Source organism: Notechis scutatus, chromosome 7 (assembly GCF_049901735.1).
Source record: "Notechis scutatus isolate UNSWTSFEM ecotype Mainland chromosome 7, rNotScu1.2, whole genome shotgun sequence".
Classification (NCBI taxonomy): Eukaryota; Metazoa; Chordata; class Lepidosauria; order Squamata; family Elapidae; genus Notechis; species Notechis scutatus.
In genome coordinates, this window is record NC_142015.1 from 7,584,461 (window position 1) to 7,609,920 (window position 25,460).

The 25,460-nt window shown below is 40.4% G+C and overlaps 1 protein-coding gene and 2 long non-coding RNA genes across 3 annotated transcripts in view; 2 read left to right on the plus strand and 1 right to left on the minus strand.

Annotated features, from left to right (window-relative positions):
- LOC113431536 (zinc metalloproteinase-disintegrin-like MTP9) overlaps positions 1-25,460 on the plus strand; it is a 51,758-nt gene that overhangs the window by 19,500 nt on the left and 6,798 nt on the right. The window contains exons 11-14 of the mRNA XM_087969936.1: positions 4,100-4,277; positions 5,732-5,821; positions 15,982-16,177; positions 16,814-16,916. Of these exons, the coding sequence (XP_087826062.1) occupies positions 4,100-4,277; positions 5,732-5,821; positions 15,982-16,177; positions 16,814-16,916 (567 nt within the window). The remainder of the gene's footprint in view (positions 1-4,099; positions 4,278-5,731; positions 5,822-15,981; positions 16,178-16,813; positions 16,917-25,460) is intronic.
- Positions 1,587-25,460, minus strand: part of LOC148130021 (uncharacterized) — a 49,705-nt gene continuing 25,831 nt past the window's right edge. The window contains exon 2 of the long non-coding RNA XR_015750345.1: positions 1,587-1,659. This is a non-coding gene — a long non-coding RNA (uncharacterized LOC148130021). The remainder of the gene's footprint in view (positions 1,660-25,460) is intronic.
- LOC148130022 (uncharacterized) lies at positions 21,586-25,413 on the plus strand. Its single transcript, XR_015750344.1, has 2 exons — positions 21,586-21,925; positions 22,123-25,413. It is a non-coding gene; the product is annotated as an uncharacterized LOC148130022 (long non-coding RNA).

Sequence of the window (25,460 nt, forward strand, 5' to 3'; positions counted from 1 at the left end):
TATTTGAAGTTACAATGGCACTGAAAACTGTGGCTTATGGCTGGTCCTCACAGTTACAACCATCGCAGCCTCCCTTCAGTCACAGAATCAAACTTTGGGCAGTTGGCGGCACCAGCATGTATCTATGATGGTTGCAGCATCCTGTGTTCATGTAATCATCATTTGTGACTTTCCCAGCTGTCTTCCCCTATGCAAAGCCAATGGAGCAAGCTGGAGACCCTTAATGACTGTGTGATTCACTTAACAGAGTGGCAAAAATGGTTGTAAAACTGGGCATGGCTCACTTAACAACTGGCTTGTTTGGCAATGGAAATTCTTTGGTAGCAAGTCAAGGACTACCAATATTTTGTTCTGGGTGCATGTTTAGGCTTTACTTCACCAAGAGAGAAAAAGGAAAGGAAAAAAGAAATAGAACAAATTGAAGGAATCTTCTCAGCAATTGTCTATGGCAAAGCTCCCCATAACTTTTTTGTAAGAGTTTTGTGTAGCCTCAGTGAGCATGCCACCTATGGATCAATTTCTGGTTTCTTCTGCTAAAGCCCTACAACTTCATTGTTTCATATTTCATGCAATGGCAATGAGGTCAGGAAGTATGGAGAATGCTATGTAGCCTTTCCTGTACTTACTGAAAGATTTCTTCCATCATAATTACTTTAACACTTCTAGACACTTTATGCTGTTTTGTACAGAAGACCTTGCCTAGAAAACAATGTTGCTGAATTAACACCACCAAATGAGTCTGGTGCAACCTTGACCTTGAAAGAAGACCATCTTGTCTTTTGAATGGCCACCAGCAGATTGTCTTTGTGTTCTTGTTTTCAGCCCCTAACTTGAGGGCCAATGATTACATTCCTAGTGATTTGTATTAACATTAGGAAGGTGCTTGGGTGGGCTATGATACCATGTTTGCATCTATTGAAGTATGCAGTTTTGGAGGTCAGTGGCACATCACTGATATTATGACCTTTTCAACGAAAGAAATCAACAATGAATACTTTCAGGCAAAAAGAGAGTTAGCATAATTAGCTCTCTATTTGCCTCAAACCAGGAGTGGGATTCAAATTTCTTAACAACCGGTTCTGTGGGCATGGTCTAATTTGTGGGTGTGGCTTGGTGGTCATGTGACTAGGGTAGGAGTGGCTGACTGGGCGTGGCTAGGTGGCCATGTGACTGGGGTGGGCATGGCCATGTGACTGGCAAACCAAATGTAAGTGGTCCTCATTTAATGACCAGGTCCTTGCTTAGTGACCAGTTGCTTAGCAAGTGTTTTTTGCCAGTTTCCAAGGCCTGGGGAGGGCAGGGCGAGGCCCAGGCAGCTACGAGGAGCTAGGGGAGGGCAGGGTGAGGCGCAGGCAGGTTGCCATGTGACTGGCTGGGCATGGCTTGTATTTTCTGCCCCTTCCTTCCACCCCCTTTCTTCCTTTCACTTCCTTTCTCTCTCCCTTTTTCTTTCTGCTCTTTCTTTCTTTCCTTCTCTCCCTTCCTCTTTCTTTTTCTCTCTCTCATTCTCTCCCTTCGTCTTTCTTTTCCTTCCTTCCTTCCTTCCTTCCTTCCTTCCTTCGTTCCTTCCTTCCTTCCTTCCTTCCTTCCTTCCTTCCTTCCTTCCTTCCTTCCTTCCTTCCTTGTCTTTATCTCACAACACACACCAAACTCTCTCTTCTCTCTCTCTCTCTCTCACACACACACACCCGTGGTCTGGGAAGAACTCCAGAGTAGCGAGTGGTAGGACAACGAAGAAAGCAGCAGCCCCGGAACATCCATCCGCCCTCCCTTTCAGAGCACATGGGTCGCAGCGGTGGCAGCGGTGGGGGGGCGGGCAGTGGTGGTGGCACAGCTATGGGAAACCCCAGCCTCCCTTTCCCTCTCCTCCTATCAAGCTGGCGGCCAGGTGGGAGGAAGCCCAGGACAGGCACAAGATGGAGGAGGCACGGAAAGATCCCCCTCTCTCTCACACACACACAATATACACATGAGCGGGCAGTGGGAGAAGAAGAAACTGAGCAGCCCCTCCCTTTCTGAGCCCCTCTGCTGCCCCTTGCTTCTCTTGGGCAGCAGCGGCCCACCCCTGCCCCACCCCGATCCTCCCAAAGGAAACAGACCTCCGCATGTGGTGGTGGCCAGGAGTGGCTGCTCAAGCATGTGGAGGTACTTTTGGAGGGCTGAGGGGGGCGCTACTCAAGGGCCACAGCTCACTGCACTGCAGCCGCCATGTGGTAAGGAGAGCTGGCATGCCACGTGGTGGCTTAACCAGCCAGCTGAGGCCGCGGATGGGTGGGTCAGGTAGGTAGGCTGGGCGAGGCCTGGGGAACCCCCGGAGATGGCAGCGGGAGGTCCTGGGAGCCATGGAGATGGCCGCGGGAGGCCCAGGGAACTCTAGAGATGGCAGCGCGAGGCCCAGGGAGCCCCAGAGATGGCAGCACGAGGCCCAGGGAGCCCCAGAGATAGCTGGCTCGGGGAGGCCTGGGGATAGAGGGGGAAGGGCTAGCATGACTTGCAGGCAGATTAGCGAAGAGGCTCATGTCACAGCGAAAGGCAGGCAGCAATGGCTGCCCTTGTGGGCAGGCAGAAGCAGGCTGCAGGCATGTCGCACATGCGCAATTTAAAAAATCTGGGTTTTTTAGTCTAGGAGTGGCGGATGGGGCGGAGGCCAAAGCCAGTGAAGGGAGGGGCGGACAGGGGAAAATGAGGCAAGGATTTTCAGGCATGCACAAAAAATGTCATGCATGTGCAGTAAAAAAAGCCTGGATTTGGCCCATAGGAGCAGCAGAGAGGGGTGGGGCCAGCCTGGGGTCAGTTTTACCAGTTCTTAGAACTACCGGTGATGTTAACAACTGGTACCATAGAACCGGTGTGAACTGGTAGAATCCCACCCCTGCCTCAAAGTATTCATTGCTATAAAAACTACTATCCCTACAAATGAAGAAAAAAAAATTCCACTGTTTTCCCTTCGGTGATATTATTGTCCTTCCACAGAGAGGCTGACTAAAAATGAAAATGAAAGGCAGTCCACTCAAACACAAGAAGTAGCTCAATCAACTAATATCACATGGAGTTCCCATTGCAAATTTATTTTGTTAAAAAAGAAAAGAAAGTTGGTCGGGATGGGATTCAAATGTCTTACCAGCCAGTTCTGTGGGCGTGGCTTAATTTGTGGGTGTGGCTTGCTGGCCATGTGACTGGCTTGGAGTGGCTTGCTGGCTGTCGTGGCCTGGTGGTCACATGACTGGCTGGGCGTGGCTTGGTGGTCATGTGACTGGGTGGGCATGACCAACTCAATGTCATTCACATCAAGCGGTGCCTTGCCTGGTCCCTCCCCTCCCAGCCATTCCTCAACTTATCTATAGTTCTATAAAAATATTGTTCACCTTTTTTTGACTTTATTATCTATATACTATAGATGTACTTTCATGGACCACTGAAAGGAGGAAATGGCTCACATTCTTTGCCCAAGAGGATGATAGGCAACAGGCTTTTAAGGGTCTGTCAGAAAGAAGGGGGGGCAATGTATTTTCCAAAGAAGCAGAAAGCAAAACAAGAAGCAATGGATGGAAACTGAACAAAGAGAGAAGCAAACTAAGAACTTCTAGGTGCTTCAACACTGGAGATTTTTAAGAAAAGACTGGACAGCCATTTCTCTGAAATGGTATAGGGTCTCCCCCAAAGTCCCTTCTAAGTGTTATTCTATTATTATCATACCCCCCGCCCCTGCACCCTCCTGCGTCTCATTGTTGGCCTTGCAAGCCTCCTTGCACTCACCTGGGAGCCAGAACCAGGTGCATGGGCAGGGCCAGTTGGTCTTCAGAACTACTGGTTCGTCGAACCAGATGTACAATTAACATAAATTAACAAATCCCTAGAATCCCACTGCTGAAGTTGGTGGAATTAAAACTGAAGGAGCATAATCTGGGTGTTAGATCAAGGGCTACAAAGAGTTCTCTTAGCACTTTGCACAAATCACTTTGTTAGCTCTAGAGAAAAAAAATCACTGCAATTCTTCATTAGCCATCCCTTTTCCATCTTATATGTTTTTGCAATGAGTTTTGTTCCTAGTGTAAATATGGATGATGTCCTGATGTCTTATTTTGTTTCATCTCTACAGTTTTGAACCTCTCTCTGAGTTCAGCTCTTGTAGTGTCCAGGAACATCAGAGGTATCTTCTTAGAGACAGACCACAATGCATTCTCAACAAACCCTTGAGCACAGATATTGTTACACCTCCAGTTTGTGGAAATTACTTAGTGGAGGTGGGAGAAGAATGTGACTGTGGTTCTCCTGTGGTAAGATTTTTTTTAATCAACAAGAGTCATTTGAAAAAATTTCTCAAAAATGTGAATCCTTGAAAAATCATCTGGCTTTCTAAGTGGTTTGAGCCATCCAAGAGGCTGGTTTGTGAATGGCATAGGTTTGTGCCGTTTATGTACATGCATGTATGCAGTGGTTCCTTGGATTTGCATAACCAATTGTAAGGGAATAAAGAACTGGTATCTCATTAGTATTTTGGGGAAAAAATGGGTGATTTACCTCTTTTTCCTGACTGAAACCCCCCCTTTTTGTCCTCTCCCTTCCCACTTATAACAAAGAGCTTTTAATTTTTACCTTTTATATAAAAGCAGGTTTTTCAATGTCCGTTTGCTATCTCCGTAAGGAAGGAGAGTGAACTTTCCTTTTCAGCACTTTCGTTCGCCGCTTTGACAGCCTCCTTTGGAAACAATATATCGTGCAAAAAGTCAGGTTTCCAGGGTGTTTAGATATAACTTAATGTCCCGGTTCAGCCAAAAAACTTTCTTTTTAAACTCTTCCTCCTGCACAGTCTTGAAGATTTCTTTGTGGCGGCCATTGCTGACCGCCGCTCCACCCTTTGGAAAAAGGAGTCTAGCTGGCTGGGGAAAGGGGTTGCGATGTCCCCAGACCCCTGCCCAGATCTCCTCTATCTTCCGTTACCCCTCCGGGGTAACGACAACCCCTAAATCCAATTGGATCGGGGGTACTCCAGCGGTAAGCGCAGCAGGGACCCGCAGAGAAGTGGATTCCTGCCGCCGCCGAAGCCTTGCAACCAGAAGTAATCTTTTATCTATACTCTAATCACTAATAATCTTTTTATAAGAACAGTTATTTAGTGAAGTGTTCTCTTTATATTGTCAAATAAACATGTAATGGTTTGTAAGAATGTCATTGAGAGACAAAAGAAGGAGGGAAAGTCTACGCGATGGTCATATAGGAAATAGATTAGCCTGCAGAAGGAATGGGGCATGGCAACCATCTCAAGAGGAGCAATGTGCATGGCAAACATCTCCCACCCTCTCTCTTGGTCCATAAAGATGAGGGGGTAGAGATATTGAAAGATTCTGCTACTGTAACCTTACAACAAAGGTAGTGTTAATATTCATGGTCAGTGCTTCTTCTCTGGACCACCTCAAAGGCTGGCATGAAGAGTAGAAAACCCATCATGAATAAGGAATGGGGGCTTTAGGTTATGTGGGATTCACAACTGGGAGATGAGGATATTTTTGTTTGTTTTATTCTTTTCACATAGGAAATATCAGATAAGTCTGTTTCATGCAGATATGCCATGATCTATTTTCAATAACAAACCATTTGTGCATTTGCTAGCGTGAACCCATAAGAGGGAACACATCACAGAAATATATTTTCCTTGGCAGTTTTCTTCTTCAGAATAGACCAATTAGATTAAATAAGTCTATGACATCATTTTATATGTTTTGGTTTTCAGGATTGTCAAAGTGCCTGCTGCAATGCTACAACTTGTAAACTGCAACATGAGGCACAGTGTGACTCTGAAGAGTGTTGTGAGCAATGCAAAGTAAGACTTGTTTATTTTTAACTTCAAGAAAGATCTTACCCTGGTCCATACTAACCATATAAAAATGTAATATCTCTTGGCTGTTTACTGCAATCAAAACATTTTAACCTATTCCTATCTTGTCTTCCAGCTTATTTGACCCTTATGAACATATGCATTGGGAGGATAATTTTATAACAGGGAGTCCCTAATTAAGTGTCTATGAAAATACTGTTGTTTCTTAGTTCCTGTTTCCAACAAAAAGGCATGCCATCCTCTTTGCAGGTCATGGCCTTCCAGGTTTAGTGTTCTTTTATTAGTTAAGTTGATCCACTCTTTCGTCCAGGTTAGTGCTGCTGCGCTGTAATATAACTCCCAATTTGGAAGACCAAGTCATCCTCTGCTTTTTATATCCTGTAATGATTTTATTTTTATTTTAGGTTATTTACCTAACCAAATAAATTCCTGCGTAATTATATTGAGTTCATTAAAAAAGGATTTCTCTAGTCTGATAGGGATCATTTGAAATAAATATAAAAATTTGGGTAAGATTGACATTTTTATAGTTGCTACTCTTCCCAGTAAAGATACCGTATTTGCCGGCATATAAGACGACTTTTTTGCCCTGAAAAACATGCCTCCAAGTTGGGGGGTCGTCTTATACGGCGAGTATATAACAAAGGTCGTCTTATACGCTGGCAAATACGTTGTTGTCACTCGGTGCAAGAGCAATGGGGGCGGAGCTCCGCAATTTGCGAAGCCCCTTCAAGCCCAGCTGGAGTCTCTCTTCCTCCTCCCCCCCTACCCACTCCGCTCGTGCGAGCGGACCGACAGGCTCCAGGCTTTGCCCCCATCCCTCACCTCCTTCCACCCCCAGTGGCAGAAACTTCGCCGCACGTGGGGACGAGTGGAGGGGTGGGAGCAGCAACGCCGCTCAAAGCTGAGAAAGCGCCATCCTTGCTTTTGCGTTTCGGGAAGAGTTCATGTTTTTGTTTTTTTGTTTTTCTCCCAGGAATGGGATGCTGCTCATACGATTTTCTTTGGGAAGTTTTCTCTTCCCGGTTTCAGCCTTTGCTCCGAATCCTTCCCCCCCCCCCGCCACCCCCACATTCACTTCTGGAAAGGATGCTTGTGTAACTCTTTTCCTAAGCGTTGCTGGGGTGGAGGTGGGGGCAGTGTGCAGCGTGAGCGAGAGGCTCCTTTTCTTTTTCCCTGAGCACAAAACCGTCTGCCTTCTTCTCTCTTGGACGGACAGAGCAAGGCTAATAAGATAATAATAAGATAATAAGATAAGATCCTAAGCGCATTGTGGAAACAGATCTGGATCTCGTTGGAGAAAGGTAGCAAATGAATGAACTGGACTTTTGGCAAGTCTCGGGGTAGGAACTCGACGCTTTCTGGAAAGTTAGTGAGCAGGAAAATAGACATCCTTTCCGCTTTCTCCCAGCGTGGGTATCTCATTATCCCTCCCTGTAAGAAGTAACAACCACAAAGCCAAGGGAAAAAGGACCAGTTTCTTGTGCCTGATCAGTGGCGGCCCTTTTGCACTCAGAACTCTCTCCTTTAGCGCTCGTCCACGGTCCAGCGACCGAGCCTCCCACGCGTGGAAATAAGGAGGCCTTCTCTCTCCCCCCGCGCCCCCCAGCCCCCAACGGTGAGCTGCACATGCGCCAGACTGCTCCGGCCAGCTCGCCATCCAAGTGCAGCCAGAACGATGCGCAGGAAAAAGCCACAGTAGGAAGTAAAGATTTCTCCCCCACACCCGCTCTCTCTGAAATAATTAATGTCGCAATCAGTGTGGTGCACCCTTGGAGACAAATTGGTTGGGGAGGTGGAAAGATATTAAGAAACAACTCGACTGTTTTTCGTCCAGTTTTATTTTTATTTATTTATTTTCCCCTGAAAAAGCAGATCGCTCAACGGTGTCACAAAGAAAGGGAGAGGAATTGAGTGCCAGCCTGAGAAAGGCGAAGCTGCCTCTCTAAAGCATTTTGGTGGCTTTGTAAGTTTGGGGGAAAGGGGCGGGGGTGTCAATCAAGAATTATATCCAGAATACCCCAAGTGTTACAACTTACCGTATTTGTCGGCGTATAAGATGACTTTTTGCCCTGAAAAACATGCCTCCAAGTGGGGGGTCGTCTTATACGGTGAGTATATAACAAACTCTATATTTTGAGTGGAAATGTTGGGGGCTCGTCTTATACGCCCAGTCGTCTTATACGCCGGCAAATACGGTAATTGCAATTTAGCCCATAATTCCAAATTTTTTTTTGTTTGTATAATAATGTATCATAATTATTCTCTTTTATTATTTTACATTGTGCAGTCAGCCATATACCTAGATATTTAATTTTCTTTATTGTCTGTAATCCCGTTACTCTTTCTAATTCTATTTGTTGCAATTCCGTTAGATTTTTGGACAGGAGTTTTGTTTTCTGTCTATTAATTTTCAGACCTGCTATTTCCCCATATCTTTCTAATTCACTAATAAACTCCTTTCCTGTTTCTATTGGATCTGCAATAAAAAAGACCATATTGTCCGCAAAAGCTTGCAATTTGTATTCTTCTATCTTAACTTTTAGTCCTTTTATTTCCGGTTTTTGCCTGATTCATCTAAGAAGAATCTCGAGTGATAATATAAGAAGCAGAGGAGAAAGAGGACAACCTTGTCTAATTCCTTTTTTTTTATTTCTAAGCTCTGGGTAATTTTGCCATTCACTATAATATTTGCCTTCTGATTGGAATATATTGTTGTTATTATGTGTTTGAATTTAGTTCCTAAGTTCATATAAATTTGCTGTATCATGAATTGCCAGTTCAGGTTATCGAATGCTTTCTGAGCATCCAAAAAGACAAGTGATACTTGTTTCTCTGGGTGGGCATCATAATATTCCAGAATATCTATTACTGTTCTCAGATTGTTCCTAATTTGTCTGCCTGGCAAAAATCCACTTTGGTCTGAGTGGATGTATTCATTCAAAAGTCTCTTCAATCTGTTTGCTATAATGGTTGTGAATATTTTATAGCTGACGTTAAATAACGATATTAGTCTATAATTTTGGATTTGTCTTGTGTCCGTGCCCTCCTTCAGGTTTAGCGAGATAAGTGCATCCCTCCATGTATCCAGCATTTAACATCTATCTAGTAGATCTTCCATTATTTTATAAAATTCCCCTGGGAGACCATCTGGCCCTGGTGTTTTATTGTTTTTCTGGTTTCTAATTGCCTGATTTAATTCTACTATTGTTATCTCTTTAGTTAAATTTTCCTTCAGATCTTCTCTATCTTCTCCTCTCAAGTATTTCCTTATCTGTTCTTTATCTACCTCCTCTCTCTTATACAAATTCTCAAAATATTGGTATACAATCTTTTTCTTTCTTTCTATTGTATGATGGTGTTCTCCATTTTCATCTTGTAGTTGATGGATGATTCTTTTCTCTCTCTCTTAAGCTTATGAGACAGCCACCTTCCCAGTTTATTAGCTTGTTCAAAGAATGTTTGTCTAGCTTTTTTTAGATTTTTTACCATATCTTCTTGATCTGCTAGATTAAGTTTGTGTTTGGTTAAAGTTAATAGTTCTTTTAATTTAATGTTTTGTGGAATATTTTGTAATTTAGTCTCTAATTTCTTAATTGTTTCCTGTAGCTTATTTTGTTGAGCAAATTTTTCTTTGTTTCTTTTTGCTGAGTATGATATTATGATCCCCCAAGTAACTGCTTTCATGGTATCCCATAAATTCTGTGTCGATGTGTATTGTTTATTATTTTCCTTAAAGAAATATGTTAGTTCTTCTCTCAATTTCTGAACAAATTCGGTATCTTTTAATATTTGAGTATTTAGGGTCCACCTACGTCTTGTTTTCTTTCTACCTCTGCAGCTTATTTTAAGTGGGTTGTGGTCAGCCCAACAATTTGGTAAAATTTCTATGTCTTCCACTTCCTCTCGTATTTCTCCTCCCATCCAGGCCATATCAATATGTGACCATGATTGGTGTGGATTAGAATAAAAAGTGAATTGTTTTTTTTTCCTTGGTTTAGTTTTCTCCAAACATCTATCAAATTAAATTCTGTAAACATTTCAAGACATGCTTTTGGTAGTTCTCTTCTTTTCTTTCCTTTTTTCCCTTTTTTTCCTTTCACTTTTATAGTTTTTTTATAGCCTATTATTGAATTATAGTCTCCTATGATGCATATATTTCTTTGTTCTAATTCAATAATTTTTTTATGTAACATTTTGTAAAATTCTTGTTGGTTTTCAATGGGTGCATAGATGCATAGATTACTACTAATAATACTGGTTTGAGCGCTATCCACGCTTCCATCATCAAAATTCTTCCATTGGGATCTGCAAACATTAATTTCGCTTTTATCTCCTCTTTAATATATACAGCTATTCCCTTCTTTTTTCCCTTATCTGCTGGGGCAGTGTATAATTTCCCTAATTTGGGGGCATTCTAAATATTTTTTGTCCATTTTTTGAATATGTGTCTCTTGTAAACATGTTATCTCTACTTTTTGTTTACTTAATTTTGCCAATGTTCTTTTCCTCTTTATTGCCAAATTTAAACCATTTATGTTAATTGATAGTAAATGTATTTCTTCTCCCATTCTCTTAATTGTACCTAATTCTTGTCTTCTGCTTGCCCGTAGCAATCTTTGTGTTCTGGTTGTTGCTTTTTGGTCTTCTTGTTCCTGTTGTTGTTGATGATCTGTTCTTCCCATTCCTTGCTCTTCCTCTTTATTCTCTTGTCCCTGATGTTCCTCTTTGGAATTTGATTCAAGTTCCTCCTTGCTGCTCTGATCTTCTGGGCCTACTAGTTGATCATAGAAGTCCTCTGCCTTCTCTAGAGTATCAATTTTAATTCTCTTTTCTTCCCACGTAATAAGCATCCTTTCGGGAATCAGCCATCAAAAGAGAATGTTCCTTTTGTTCAATTGCGCAGCCAAAAATCTATAGTCCCGTCTCTGCTCCCTCACCCTTCTCGGGACCTGTTTCAATATTTGAATCTCCTTTCCCTTATAAACAACAGGTTCATCTCTCGAAATTCTATATACAATATCTCATACTTTTCTTCTTCTAAACCTTATGTGTACTTCTTTGGGGAGTTTATGTCGCCTGGCATAACTCGTGCTTACCGTATACACATTGTCCAATTCATTCAGTATTTCACTTTTGTCTCTTCCTGATGTATCTGCTAAGATTTCAGCCATTACCATTTCCAGATCTTCTTCCTTGGTTTCCACAACATTTTGGAATCTAAGATATGATGACGCTTGGTCCATCTAAAGGTGGATCAAAGAGTCTTCCATTTCTTTGTTTATTATTTTCATTTGCTGATCGACCCTTTCTAATCTTTTTCGGTTTGTTCTGTTCATTTTTTGACTTCTTTTATTTTATGTTCATTCTTTTCTAAGGCTTGTTGAATTGAGCCAACTTTCTCATCAAGTTTAGATATGTCCGATTTCATTTCATTTTTTAGTTTTCCCATTTCTTCTTTGATTTCATTTATATCTGCTCTCATTTCTGTATGATTCTTCATCATTGTATCCTGAAGCTTAAGCAAGTAATGTAAATAAAGTTGTTTGTATACTGATGTTAGAAGCAGGTTTCTGTTTTTCCGTCATTAGCATCTTGTCAATTTTTTGTGTGTGTCATGGGTGAAGCTACTGTCATTGAAGTTGTTGCCACCGGTGTAGGTTTTTCCCAGTCTTCAACATTGTGATAGTAATGCTTGTCATTTCTTTTAATATTTCAGTCTGTTTCCCTAAGATACTAAACAAGTTATCCCAAATTGTCATTAACTAATATGGATTGTTAAGATTATTATTAAGGTTTATGACATTACCAATGTAATTCTCCCAATTCTCAGAAGCTTATTCAAGTAATTATAAATTTTTCAGTTCTTTCAAAATCAACAACCCTTTATTAATATCCTAAATACACAATTTATCTTATCCATATAAACATATATAAACTATCCAGATACATAAATATATAAATATGTAAAAATATATATAAATAATGTATCAACTGTAAGTATAATAAATATAATAAATAGATATACAACAATCCCCTTTATTAATTAAGTAAACAATTAATTATCTTATTCAAATTTGTATAATAATATATGCCTATAAGTATTAATTATAGCTAAGTATTAAAAAAATTACTATATTGACTACAATCAAATACAATTAATTAAATACAACCTAAATTGATATGAAAATTTATATACAAATCTAATCAAGTCTTACTAAATTTATCTACTCTTAATTTCTTTAGAATAACTTGTAAAAAAAATACCACTCTACTAGCAGTTTATATAAATATGAACAGTTATTTCATTAAGTCTCCTGGGTGAATTTTATAATCAAAAAAGAAGGAAAAAGAAAAAAAGAGAAAAATAAAAATATAGGGGGACAAAAAACGTATTAATCATCCAACAATTCACCAGATAAGAGTCAAAATGCTGACTAATTGTTGTTCTTTTCAATGGATGTCTGCTGTCTCTACTTCAGCCACTTCTTTTATTTTCGTCACTTCCTTAGCAGAGTTCAATGATTGCTGTCCACACTTATCACAATCACTTCCTTTTGTTCTTTAAGTTAAAGAGGTTTCTCGGATCTTCACTTTCCCTTTCCCTCTTCTTTGCTCCTTTTTGGTTCATCACAGTATCTTAATACCTCTCTCAGGCAGTCTGTTGCTCCGTTTCTTTCCAATCGTTCTCACCTCTGCTTGTTCACCACCTCCGGAGCTCCGATTCGTCTTTTCTTGCCTCCTTCACTCTCTGCAATTTACGAACTTTCTTCCGAGCTGTTTCAGTTCTCCGCACTCTCTCTCCGCAAGTCCAAAACAGTCTCTGCCACAGCCTGTCTCCTATATTCCGTCTTCCTTACAGCTGGGCTGTTAGGACCTCAGGACCACCATTTGCAAATGGCAGCCTCTTGCGTGCTCGGCTCGAAAGTTTCCTCTTCATCGCAAGGGCAGTTGCCCTCTGCCGCTTCGCTCCTAAAGTATCCCCACATCGTCATGATTCTCTCCAGGATTCGTGTTCCCCACAGGATTGCTCCAGCACCAACAAAAGGGGATGAAAGAACGAGCCTGTTCTTCGTCTCCTCTCTTTGTCCTGATGTCACCACCAGAAGCCTCTGCTGTGCTGTTTCAAAGAGTCTTCTGAAGCCAGGGTTTGTGTCCTTCCTTCCTCTCCTTTTTTCCTCTTTCCCTCCCTCCCTTCTTCTGTGTATCTATCTATCCATTCATTCATCAATATATCTCATTCACTTTCTTCTCCCTCCCTCCCTCCCTCTTTCTTTCTCTCCCTTCCCTCTATCCCAATTTTCTTTGTCTATCCCTTTTCTTCCTCTCTCTCTTTTTCTTTCCCTTTTCTCTTTTTTTCTTTCTTCTCTCTTTCTCTCTCTCTCTTTCCCTGTCTTTCTATCTCTTCCCTTCCTCCTTCCCTCTCTCCTTCTAAAGCTAGGAGAGGAGACTCACCTGAAACACACACAGGCTTCCAATCACCCACCTGAAACAAACAAACAAACAAACAAACACACACACACACACACACACACACACACACACACACGCTTCGAAGCACCTGGCAGCATCGCTTATTATGAAGGTTCTTTCCAGACAGTCTCTGGTCCTGTGTTATCCGAAAAATCCGGCAGGCAAGGCTTCCGGGTCCAACAAAGGGGCTGCGGGTGGGACCCCTCCTGCTTTTGGGGAAAGGGCTGGAAACTTCAAGCAGGAGCTGTGGGAGAAGTGAGATGCAGGAAAGATGAGAAGGCCACCTCTGATTGGCTACCTTTTCCTCTGCCACCAGTCTCCTCCTCTCCTGCTTTTGGGGAAAGTTAAGGGCTGGGAAATTCAGGTGTGGCATGTGCTGCAACCTCACCCCCCCCATCCCCCACCCCCACTGGCAGCTCTGGGCTAGGCAGCTTTGCTGACTGCCTGAAACCTCCCCATGGCTGGCTGCCAGGGAAGGCAAACCAGGGCTGAGCCATTGTTCTTGCTGGGCTCCCTGCCAGCCCACATCCCACCCTTGTTACGAGATGCCTGCAGCTGCCCTGTGTTTTTTCTGTGCAGCTGGACTCCAGCTGTACCAAATAAAGAACACGGCATCTGGAGGCTTATTACCACCGTCTTTGCTCTGCTTCTCCAAAGCTCCGCTGCGGCTGCATTTTAGGCACCAGCCATGCAGGTCCACCCCATTGAGCCCAGTGCACTGGAGGGACTTGCCCAAGCAAGTCCAAGTGGAGTGGAGCAGCAGTCAATGGGGTGGACCTGCATGGCCAGTGTGTAGAACACTGCCACAGTAGCACTTTGGAGAAGCAAAGCCGATGGTTGGTAATTTTTGCTGCAAAAAGCCTCCTGATGCCATATTTTTTGCCACTTATTTTCTGGCCGGAACTGAGCCGGGAGCAGCGGCTGGAGAATTCTCCTGCCGGCAGAGGTGGCAGCTGGAAGATTCTTGCCAGGGGACAAGGACACGGTGAGACTCAGCTGGGAGTCAGAAAGCAGCTCCTGCACCCTGCCTGTTCCTTTTTGGTTCCTCCCTCCACATCGAAGTACCTTAAATGGACAGGCTGAGGTGGCTGCTTTCCAAGTAGTAGTGGAGCAAAGGGAAGGGAGGCAGAAAAGTTCACCCAAGCCTTCTCCTCCTTCTCAGGCATACACACAGCTCAAGGGGCACCAGAGGGACTCGCCCATGTGCCTTCTCCTCTCAGAAAGTCCTGGCATCATGTGTGCACATGTGAGGTCCCAGGTACCTTCTGCTAGAAGACGGCGTGTGGGCTACTGGCTCAGTTCCGGCTAGCAAAGCATCAGCAGCTGGGACTAGCTGCCCTGTTCTTCGCACCCCATTGCCTGCTGTGCCAGAGTAGAGGTACCTGCCCAGGCAAGTCCCTCCGGTGCAGCAGGCAATGAGGTGCACGTGCATGGCCAGTGCGAAGAACAGGGCAACTATGGCGGTGGGACTGAAACTCTTTTCTAGCACTTTTCAAAAGCAGAGGGCAGTAGTTTTCGGTGCAAGTATATATCAGCTGGGAGGCTTCTTGCACCGAAAAAAAAAAGGCAGCGGCTGCAGCCAACTCGTGACAAGGGGGGGGGGGGCGAGATGCAAGCTGGCGGGGAGCCCAGTGGCTCTCAGCCCTGGCTTGCCTTCCCTGGCAGCCAACCATGGGAGGAAGGTAATATGGTCGCAGCCACGGACGACGAAAGAGGTGGTCGTGGGGGAGGACGCAAGGAGATTAAGGGCCAGGCCAGGGCCTCTGAAGGAGGGGAAAATAGGTGACGCATCACGCTTAAAGGAGAGCGGGTATGACTCCGGGGCAAGGCTGGAGCTGGGGAATAATGCATTTCCCAACCTAGCTGAGGCAGCTGGCGGCTCCAGGACCTCAGGGAATAGCACATCCCTGGGGCCAAGGTGAAGGTTCAGTGGGTGGCATGCATTACTTACCTTTGGTGAGCTGAGCTGATCGGGCATCAACAAGGTAACTGGCGAGGCGATTAACTAGGCCACATGGAAAAGGCAACATATATAGGGCGGGGGTGGGCAGGGCAAGAAGCGAGCAGGTGAACGAGCAGTGAGTAGCAAGCAGCCAGAAGGGGAGAGCGAGTGGCGACCTGTCGACTGAGTTGGGGACGTGGCCAGCCAGAAGTCACTACCGGTTCGACGACCCACACCAAATTCTTGCTACCGATTTGCCCAATCCGGTGTGAACTGGCTGAATACCACCTCTGAGAGGGGCCCAAAACATTTTGTTCTTTCCAGAGTCACAGCAAGAGAAGGTAGTCACATTTTTTTTCAGCATGACAAAAACCTCTATTCATGTTTATTCCCATCTAAGGAAATAAAAATATATCATGAGAAGTTCAGCAATTAACTTTTTGCTGCTTTTTCATGGCAGCCCAAATGATTTTCACTTTATAGCCAGCCAACATGTAGAACTTGTGTTTCAGGAATTGAGCTTTTCATTACAATCATTTTCTCATAACAAATAAGACCGAGTAGGACATCCAGGCACTACACACAATTGTAACAGGGCAGGGATGCCTTCCTTGGTAATCCTCATGACAGATGAAGAGGAGATTTTGAAATGTGTTATGAATCATGGTTTGACTCTGATCTCTGCTGCTTAAGAAGGACAGCTGGAAGTATTTTTCATTCTCACCCACAGTTTAAGAAAGCAGGAGCACAATGCCGGGCAGCAAAGGATGACTGTGACTTGCCTGAAAGCTGCACTGGCCAATCTGCTGAGTGTCCCATGGACAGCTTCCAGAGGAATGGACATCCATGCCAAAACAACCAGGGTTACTGCTACAATGGGAAATGCCCCATCATGACAAACCAGTGTATTGATCTCTGGGGGCCAGGTAAGTCGACCTTAGGATTTCAGAATAGTGGTATTGTAAAAGACTAAGACAATCATTGCATTAAATATTTTCTCCTTTGTATTCTGTTCTATAACAGAGTTAGAAGGAGGCTTGGGGGTCTTCTAGTCCAACTCCCTACTCAAATAGGAAACCTTATACCATTTCCCATCTTTTCTTTAAAAATCTCCAGTGTTGCAGCACCTACAACTTCTGAGGGATTTGTTCAGATGGAATAATTTTTCAAGATGAAGTTCTTTCTTTGGAGGGTTTAGAGCTCAGCCCTCCAGATCTTTTGGTTTAAAGCTCCAGTCATCCCTAGAGAACAAGGCCAATGGTCCAAGATTCCCCTCCAGCCATTGATTTTCTGCATGGTCTTCTGCAAGTTGCATAAAAGCGGCTTTAGCTTTTGTGCCCATAAAATTCAACAAGCAAGTTAAATGTAGCACTGTATCAGATAGAGAATGATTCAGGCATAATGAGGATTAGATAAATAATGGGTTACAAAATAATAGGTTAAAAATAAGCAAATACTAATAATAGTGTCTTTAATCCTCTAAAATCTCTTAAGCCATTCTTTATCCTGCTGACATGTTACACTCTCAGGTATTTGTCCTGATTCCTCACTCCCCTTTACAGGTGTAAATGTGTCTCCAGATGAATGTTTTACGTGGAACCAGAATAGCCAAGGTTGTGGCTTCTGCAGAATGGAAAATGGTACAAAGATTCCATGTGCAGCAAAGTAAGCAATCTAAATTATTTCCTTCTATGATGATGATATAATATAAGAATAATAAGAAATATTTTAGGGTCTCCTCTGTGGGAATATGATTCGGTCATCTGGCTAAAACAGTAGAAATGTCAGCCAATTTCTGAATGGCTAATTTTCCTTTGTTTGCCATCTTGGGAAACTGCCTTTTAAAAGATTGTGTCAGAAAGGACAGATAGTTCTTGACTTACAACCATTCTTTTAATGATTTCCGAGAAGTGACTTACAACTGGCCCTTGCACTTACAACTGTTGCAGCATTCCTATAGTCATGTGGCCACAATTTGGGTGCTTGGCAACCAATATATATTTATGAGGACGGCAGTGTCCCAAGATCACATGATCATCATTTCCAACCTTCCGGCCAACTTCCAATAAATCAAAGTCAATAGGGGAAGTCAGATTTGCTTAACCACCATGTGATTTATTTAGCAATTGTAGTGATTGACTTAACAACCATGGCAAAATGATCATAAAATTAGGTGCAGCTCGCTTACCAACAGCCTTATTTAAAAATGGAAATTCTTCATGCATTTGTGGTCATAAGTCAAGGACTACACTATAATCAGCCTTTCCCTTGGGGCTGACATTACCCAGCTTGTTTACCCTGCATATTTCTGAATAAACCCTGGTTGATGAGTCATAAATCATGATTTAGAAATCACCATGGCTAAATTTGCACCACATGTTGGGGCAAGATACAGTGTTGCCAGAGCTAATCTGAAGAAAGGCCAGGCCAAGACTGATTATACGAGGAAGATTGAGGATAATTTTTATAACATGAGGCAGGTGTGGTGAGGGATTCAACAAATTACAAACCATCAACTGACCAATGTCATCCCTGCTGAGGGGGATGCTTCATTGGCAGAGGAACTGAATCATTTCTTTTCTCGCCTTAAAGTGGAGAAGTCAAAGACAGATAAAATACAACCACCAGCCAATTGTAGCCCCCAACCTCATTATGGAGGAACAGGATGTGAGGAGCATTCTGAGGGCTGCGGACCCTAGAAAGGCTGCTGGTCCTGACGGTATCTCTGGCCGAGTGCTGAAAGACTGTGCTGATCAGTTGGCTGGAGTCTTTACCAGGATCTTCAATCGGTCTTTATCCCAGTCCACTATTCCACCTTGTTTGAAGGCTTCCACCATTGTTCCGCTGCCAAAGAAGTTCCCTATCAATAACCTCAATGATTACAGACCAGTGGCACTCACTCCTATCATCATGAAGTGCTTTGAGAAATTGATCTGCCGGCACATCATTTCTGGTCTTCCGCATACATTTGAACACCAGTTTGCATACATAAGAAATAGATCTACAGAGGACACTATATCACTCTTCACACTGCTCTGGCTCAGCTAGAGCAGCGGGGGGAGGGGGGGCTATGTGAGAATGCTTTTGGTAGATTTTAGTTCTGCATTTAACACCATTCTTTCACATAGACTAGTGTCTAAACTCCTGGACCTTGGACTTTCTTATTCAATCTGCCTTTGGATTATGGATTTCCTGTCTGTCCACTCACAGAGGGTCAGATTAAGTAATCATACCTCTTCAGCCCTTATTCTTAACACTAGTACACCACCGGGTTGTGTGTTGAGTCCCTTACTCTATACTCTTAATGTGCATGACTGCATTCCCACTCACGCTAGTAATACTATTGCTAAATTTTCAGATGATACAACAGTGGTGGGACTCATCTCTGGGGGGGATGAGTCTGCCTACCGAGATGAGATGGACCGGTTGCTTTTGTGGTGTGAGACAATAACTTGGTCCTCAACACCAGTAAGACCAAGGAGCTTATAGTGGATTATAGAAGGAACAGATCAGACATCCAGCCCTCGCTTATCAATGGAGACCACGTGGAGCAAGTGGCCAATTATAAGTTTCTGGGTGTTACTATAAAAGAGGACCTGACCTGGGGTCATTGCAGGCCTGGTCAAAAGGGCCCAGCAAAGATTATACTACCTGAGACTTCTCAGAAAACAACAACTGAATGAAAAACTGCTGGTGACCTTCTACCGCTGCACCATAGAGAGTATTTTAACTTACTGCACCTCTGTAGGGTTTGCCAATTGCACAGTGGCATATAGGACAGCACTCCAGAGGGTTCACATCATTGCCCAGAAGATCATTGGTTGCCCTCTCTCCTCTTTGGAAGAGCTTTATAGCTCCCTCTGCCTTAAGAAAGTTCAGAACATTCTCAAAGGTCTATCTCCTCCTGGAAACCGTTTTTTTGAACTAATACCATCTGAAAGATAGCACAGAATAATAAAAAGGAGAAATATTTTATTTATTTATTCATTTGTTTGTTTATTTATTTATTTGATTTGTCAATCACATACAAGATAATAGGTATAAGTATATGCATAGTTATGAATACATGAAATGGGTACATATAAGAAAAATAAAAAAAATGAAAAATAAATATAATTTTACATATAAAAAATATAAGAAAAATAAAAGAACAAATAGTCTGAAAAACAGCTTCTATCCCAGGGCAGTAGCTCTTTTGAATTCTGCTGTGTAGTGCAGTATTGGTGTGGTGTCGGGGGTTTTCGGTTCAATGTGTGAAGCGTGAAGGATGTGTGTTTGTGTTTATTTTCATGGTCATGGTCATGATGTGCACTGAAGAGGGTGCTTAATTTTGTTGTATGAGGTGCAATGACAATAAAATACACTAACTAACTAAACATTAAGCCACATTTTTTTTTAGTGATTTGTATAAATCCAGGCTTGCTTTCGGCTCTTACACAAACACACAGACCCCTGTGCCATTGCTTCTTGTTAAAACAAGGGAACTTCTTATCTTATACAGCCCTATTTCAATCTTTATCCCTTTTTGCTCTCATATTTTTATTAGATTGAAATAGTATTCAGTTTGTTCCTTCTCTTTAATTGCAAGTGTTAACCTATTCATTTCTGCACATTCTAATATTTTCCTGATCACATTCTCTTCAGAATCTCTACACTTTTCCAGTTTTCTGCAAATTCAATTCTAGCTGCAGTTAATACATGAAAAATCAAATATACATTCTCTTTACTGTAAGTTTCAAGTAATAATCCCAACATAAATATTTCAGGTTTTAAATCAAGATGCTGTTGTATCATCTTTTCCAACCATGTATGTATTTGTATGTTTTCTTTATATGTGGTTGACATTGTTAATATATAGTTTCTATCCCACAGTTTCTGCCATTTTATCTAATTCTATTGTATAACCATTTTTTTTTTGCCTATGCTATCATTGTCTCCTTCACTTGTTCTTCTTCCAATTTAATACCCAATAAATAGCTGTACAGGTTTTTTTTTATCAATCTTTCTTCTCTTCCTGTTAAAATCTTATTCAGTTCTGTCAATTCTTTATAAAAACCATATAATTTAGCATCTTTTTCATATCTAGACTATATTTGCACTTGTGAATACCAAACCATATCAATCCCTTGCTCATTCAATTTTCGTTTGGTTTTGAGCTCACCTTTTTCATTCAAAATATCTTTATATCTAATGATATTTCCCATATTAATAACATTTGGATGAATAAGTGCTTCCATTGTAGAAAGCTAAACTGATATCTTCAAATAATGCTATTCTCTAATTTTCTCCCATACTAATAATAAAGCATTTCTAATATAATGTCTTTGAAAGTAACCATGTATCTTACTTTTCCCATACCATAAGAAGGCACGCCAACCCAATTGCAAACCACGTCCCTCTAAAGTCAATAATCTTGTATTCCTCAATACAATCAATTCTTTCCTCCATGTTAACACCGCGGCCTGGTAGTATAATTCCCAATTTGGTAATCCAAAACCTCCTCTAGTTCTTGTATGCTGTAACATTTTAAAGTTAAATCTTGCTTTCTTCCCTTGCCAAATATATTTTACTATTATTTTGTTGAGATTCTCAAAGTATTTTTTTTTTAATTTTGTCTGAATTGTTTGAAACAAATACAATAATCTTGGCAATATATTCATCTTAATTGTAGCTATTCTTCCTATTAACAATAAGTGCAAACTTTTCCATTTTTACAAATCTATCTTAATTTGTTGTAACAGGCTATAATAATTATCTTCCTTGATCGTTACACATCTTGCTGTTAATTAAATCCCTAAATATTTTACTTTCTTAGTAATCTGGATATCTAATCTCTTCGTTAACTCTTTTTTTTTTTTGCTTCTCTATGATATTTTTCACTAAAATCTTAGTTTTTTTCTCTATTTTCAATCCTGCCACTTCACTATACTCTTCTATTTTTTATTATTAACTTAGGCCCTGCTTCCTGTGGATCTTCTAAGTCATCTGCAAATGCCTGTAATTTGTATTTTTTCTTTTTTCTTTTCATAACTTTTATCTCCTTATCTTGTCTAATATTTCTATGTAATACTTCCAATATCAATACTAATAATAATGGCGACAAGGGGCATCCTTGTCTTGTACCCTTCTTAATATTGACCTTTTCAGTCATATCTCCATTTACCATCACCTTTGCGGTTTGTTTATAATATATTGCCTTAATCATTTTGATGAATGTCTCCCCAAGTCCATTGCAGTTCACTTATTGAAGCCTTCAGGCATCAAGGAAAACAAGCCATTTCTCTCGGATGGTCTAGATCCAAATGTTCAAAATATCCATGTTGTCTTATCTTTAGGAAAAAGCCATTTTGATCTGAGCGTATAAATTGATTTAAAAATCTCTTTAGTCTTTCTGCAATTATTGAAGCAAATATTTTATAGTCCGCATTCAATAAAGATATCAATCTATAGTTTTTTACCCATTGTATGTCTCGGTCTTCTTTTGGTATGAGCGTAATATATGCTTCCATCAAAGAATTTGGTGCTTTCGCTTCTGACAGTAGTTCATTGAATACTTCTAGTATTGAGTTACTTAAAGAGTATTGGAAAGTTTTATATAGCTCTGCTGGTAGTCCATTCGACCTGGTGTTTTGCCATTCTTTTGTCTTTTAATTGCTTTTGTTAAGTCCACCATTGTTATTCTTTCTTCTAATGCTACTTTAACTGTTTCTGGTATTGTAGGTAATTCCGTTTCTTCTAAATATTGTTTAAATATTGCCACATTTCCAACAGCTCACCGAATTGTTGGGGAGCATTTTTGCAAGTCTTGCTGATGGTAAGTGCCGGCAATAAAACATTTTGTACAAATTCTCCTTGTAAGTTACTGATAAAGTTAATTTATAATTTATTGACCATAGGTTTTCCCCATCTTCCAAATTGATGTTGTATCCAAAGTTTTTGGCCCAGGTTATCATTGTTTCCTTCACATTTTCTTCTTCCAATTTATAACTCAACAGATATTTATACATTTTAGAGATTGTTTTTTCTCTCTGGCCCTTGTAAAATTGTATATAATTCTTGTTGTTCTAAGTATATCCCATACTGTTCTATATCCTTCTTGTATCTAGTCTGTATTTGTAGGTATGGCCACCAGCTTATTTGTATTCCTTGTGTCATCAGTTCCTGCTTAGATTTTAATTCCCCTTGCTCATCCAATAATTCTTTATAATTCCCTGCTTTGTCTAGATCTAAAACATTTGGGTATAACATTGCTTCCATGATTAGCAACCAGATTGTGACCTTTGTGTAATTATTTCATTTTAATTTTCCCTATACCCCTAATAATGTATTTCTAATTTGGTGTCTTTGGAAATATGAATGAAATTTACTTTTCTCTTCCTACATGAATGCATGCCTGCCAATTTGCATGTCATGTCCTTCTAATGTCAATAATAGTTTATTCTTTACGTTTATCCAATCTTTAATCCATACTGCAGTTGCGGCCTGATAATAGAGTTCCCAATCTGGAAGTCCAAAAAAATTGTCTCTTGATTGTATAGTTTTTCATAATAGTTTTGAATTATTTACTTTTTTTATCATTTCAATGGTGAAGAGTCCCTTCATCATCTATTATTTGATAAATCAATTTCTTTTCTCTCTCCTCTATATGTCAACCATCTTCCTGGCATATTAGCATTTTCGAAAAAGGTTCTTTAGATCTTTTAATGTTTTGTGCTAGGTCTTCTTTATCTATTAAGTTCAACTTATATTTTTAAAAGTCCATTTGATTCCTTTTTTGTGGATTTTTTTTGTAATTCCATCTCTAACCTCCTATATTCCTCTTCTAATTTCTTTTGAGTTTGTCTCTTCTTTTTATTTCTCTTTCCCACATACATTATAGTTAGTCCTCTAATATATGCCCTTGTTATATTCCACTCATTTTGTAGTGAAAGTCCTTCTTGTTTATTCTCTTTAAATAAAAAGTCCAGTTCTCTTTCCATAAAGTGAGAAAATTCCTTTTCTTTTAATATTGATTGGTTCATTGTCCATCTTGACTTCTTTTTTATCTCCTCCTTGCAACTTTTATCAGATTATGATCTGCTCAAGTACTTGCTTCAATATTTATTTCTTGTGTATTAGATATTAACTCTGCTAATATCCACATCATATCTATTCTGGACCAAGACATATGTCTATTTGAGTAGAATAACTGTTGATTTTTCTTGGGATGAGTTTCTCACCATGCATTTTGAATATCTAATTCTTCCACTATTAAAAAAAAAAAAAGGCTTTTGGAAGTGTTTGCTAGCTATTTTTTTTATTTTTATGGTTTTATGGTCCAATTCCACATCCACAATTGCATTGAAATCTCCTGCTTTACATATATTTTCATACTCCAATTCTATTATTTTCTTATGCAATTTACCATAAAAATCCTTTTAGTTACTATTTGGTGCATATATTGCTACTAAAACATCTTTGTTTTAATTCATCGTTGTCTCCACCATCAAAATCCTCCCTTCCTCATCTGTCAATTTTTTTTAACGTTTATTGTCTCTTTGATATATAGTGCTACTCCCCATTTACTTTGTTGTGGAAGAGAGGCATATAACTTCCCAATTTTAGGATATTCCAGTACTTTATGATTGTGTCGTTTTTTGATGTGAACTTCTTGTAAACCAATTATGTCCAATTTTAGTTTTTCTAATTTGGTTAAAGTCCTTTTCCTTTTTATTGCTGAATTCAGTAAATTGACATTAACTTTATTTCTTCTTCCATAATTTTACCTATAAATGGGTTTTGCTGCTCTAGTCGCTCTTATCTCTCTTACTTCTTTTGCCTTTGCTCCTTCTCTTATTGCTATTTCCTCCAAATTTCTTGCATCTTCTTTTTGTTGTATATCTCTCTCTCTCTCTCCTGTGGATTCTTCTTGATGTTTATCCTCCCTCTCGTGTCTCATTCTCACTTCCTCTTGTGATCTCAATTGCTGATCATAGAATTGCTCCGCCTTCTCTATTGAATCTAATCTATGTCTTTGCTCCTGCCAGGTGACCAATATTCCCTCTGGTATCAACCATCTAAAATTGACTCCCTTTTTAATTAGATGTATTGTCAAAAACTGGTATTCCTTCCTTAGTTCTCTAATTCTTCTTGGGATTTGTTTTAGAACTATTATTTCTTTCCCTTTATATTTCAAGGGATCATCTCTCGCTCTCTGCAGAATCTCTGTTTTTATTGCTTTCTTGGTGAATCTCACATGAACCTCTCTAGCAAGTCTATTTCTTATCGCATATCTAGTATGCACTCTAAATATCTCATCAATCTCAGCCAATTTTTTTCTCTAGGCACCTCCAAAGCCTCCACCAACAGTTCTGCCATGATCTCTGCTAAGTTTTCTCCATTTTCTTCTTCCATGTTCTGAAACCTCAAATAATAATCTGTCTATTCATCTCTAATTATATTATTGTACTTTCTGTATTTTGAGCTGCCATCGTAAGTCTGTAATCCGCCTCTCCCACTCTTTTTTCTGTTAGTTCAGCTTTCTCTTCTACTTTTTGTATACATTGTTCAGTTTTCACCATCATTTGTTGAAAGTTATCTATTTTTTCTACTTTCTCTATTTTCCCTTCTACTTTCCCTATTCTTTCCTTCATATCCTCATGGAGTGCCTGTATAATGGTTTTTAATACTGTTTGCATCACATTTGCTTTCTCTTGCTGTAACATGGCATCCAAAGACCTCTGACCAGCTGGACTGGAAGTTGCAGATGATGATGCTGAAGATGATGCAGAATTTGCTTTCTTCATTTTATAATGTTTTAGTATTTGTAATCCACCAACAGTAAAATGTATAATTCTGTTATAATTAAGGAAAAAGTAAAAATATAAATTATAATCCAAATCCAAATATTGACATTCTTTGGGACCTATCTTTTTCTTCAGGTTCTTCAAACCCTAATCTATTTTTTCTCAGAAGAAAAGGAATTAATAGAATAGTAAGTTGTAATCCAAGTAAGTCCACCAAGCCCAAGCGTTCAACCAGCCAGTTATTTTATATCGAAAAAGAGAGTTCACAGAGCAAGAGAAAAATCAAAGAGAAGGGGAGATATTTTACTGTTCAGCTTTTCTTTTGCTTTAACTGTTTTGTTTTCATTTATGTTCCAAGAGCCACACTATTTGAAAAAGACAGAGAAAAAGAAAAGTTCCAGTTTTCCACTCTCTGTCTTAGTTC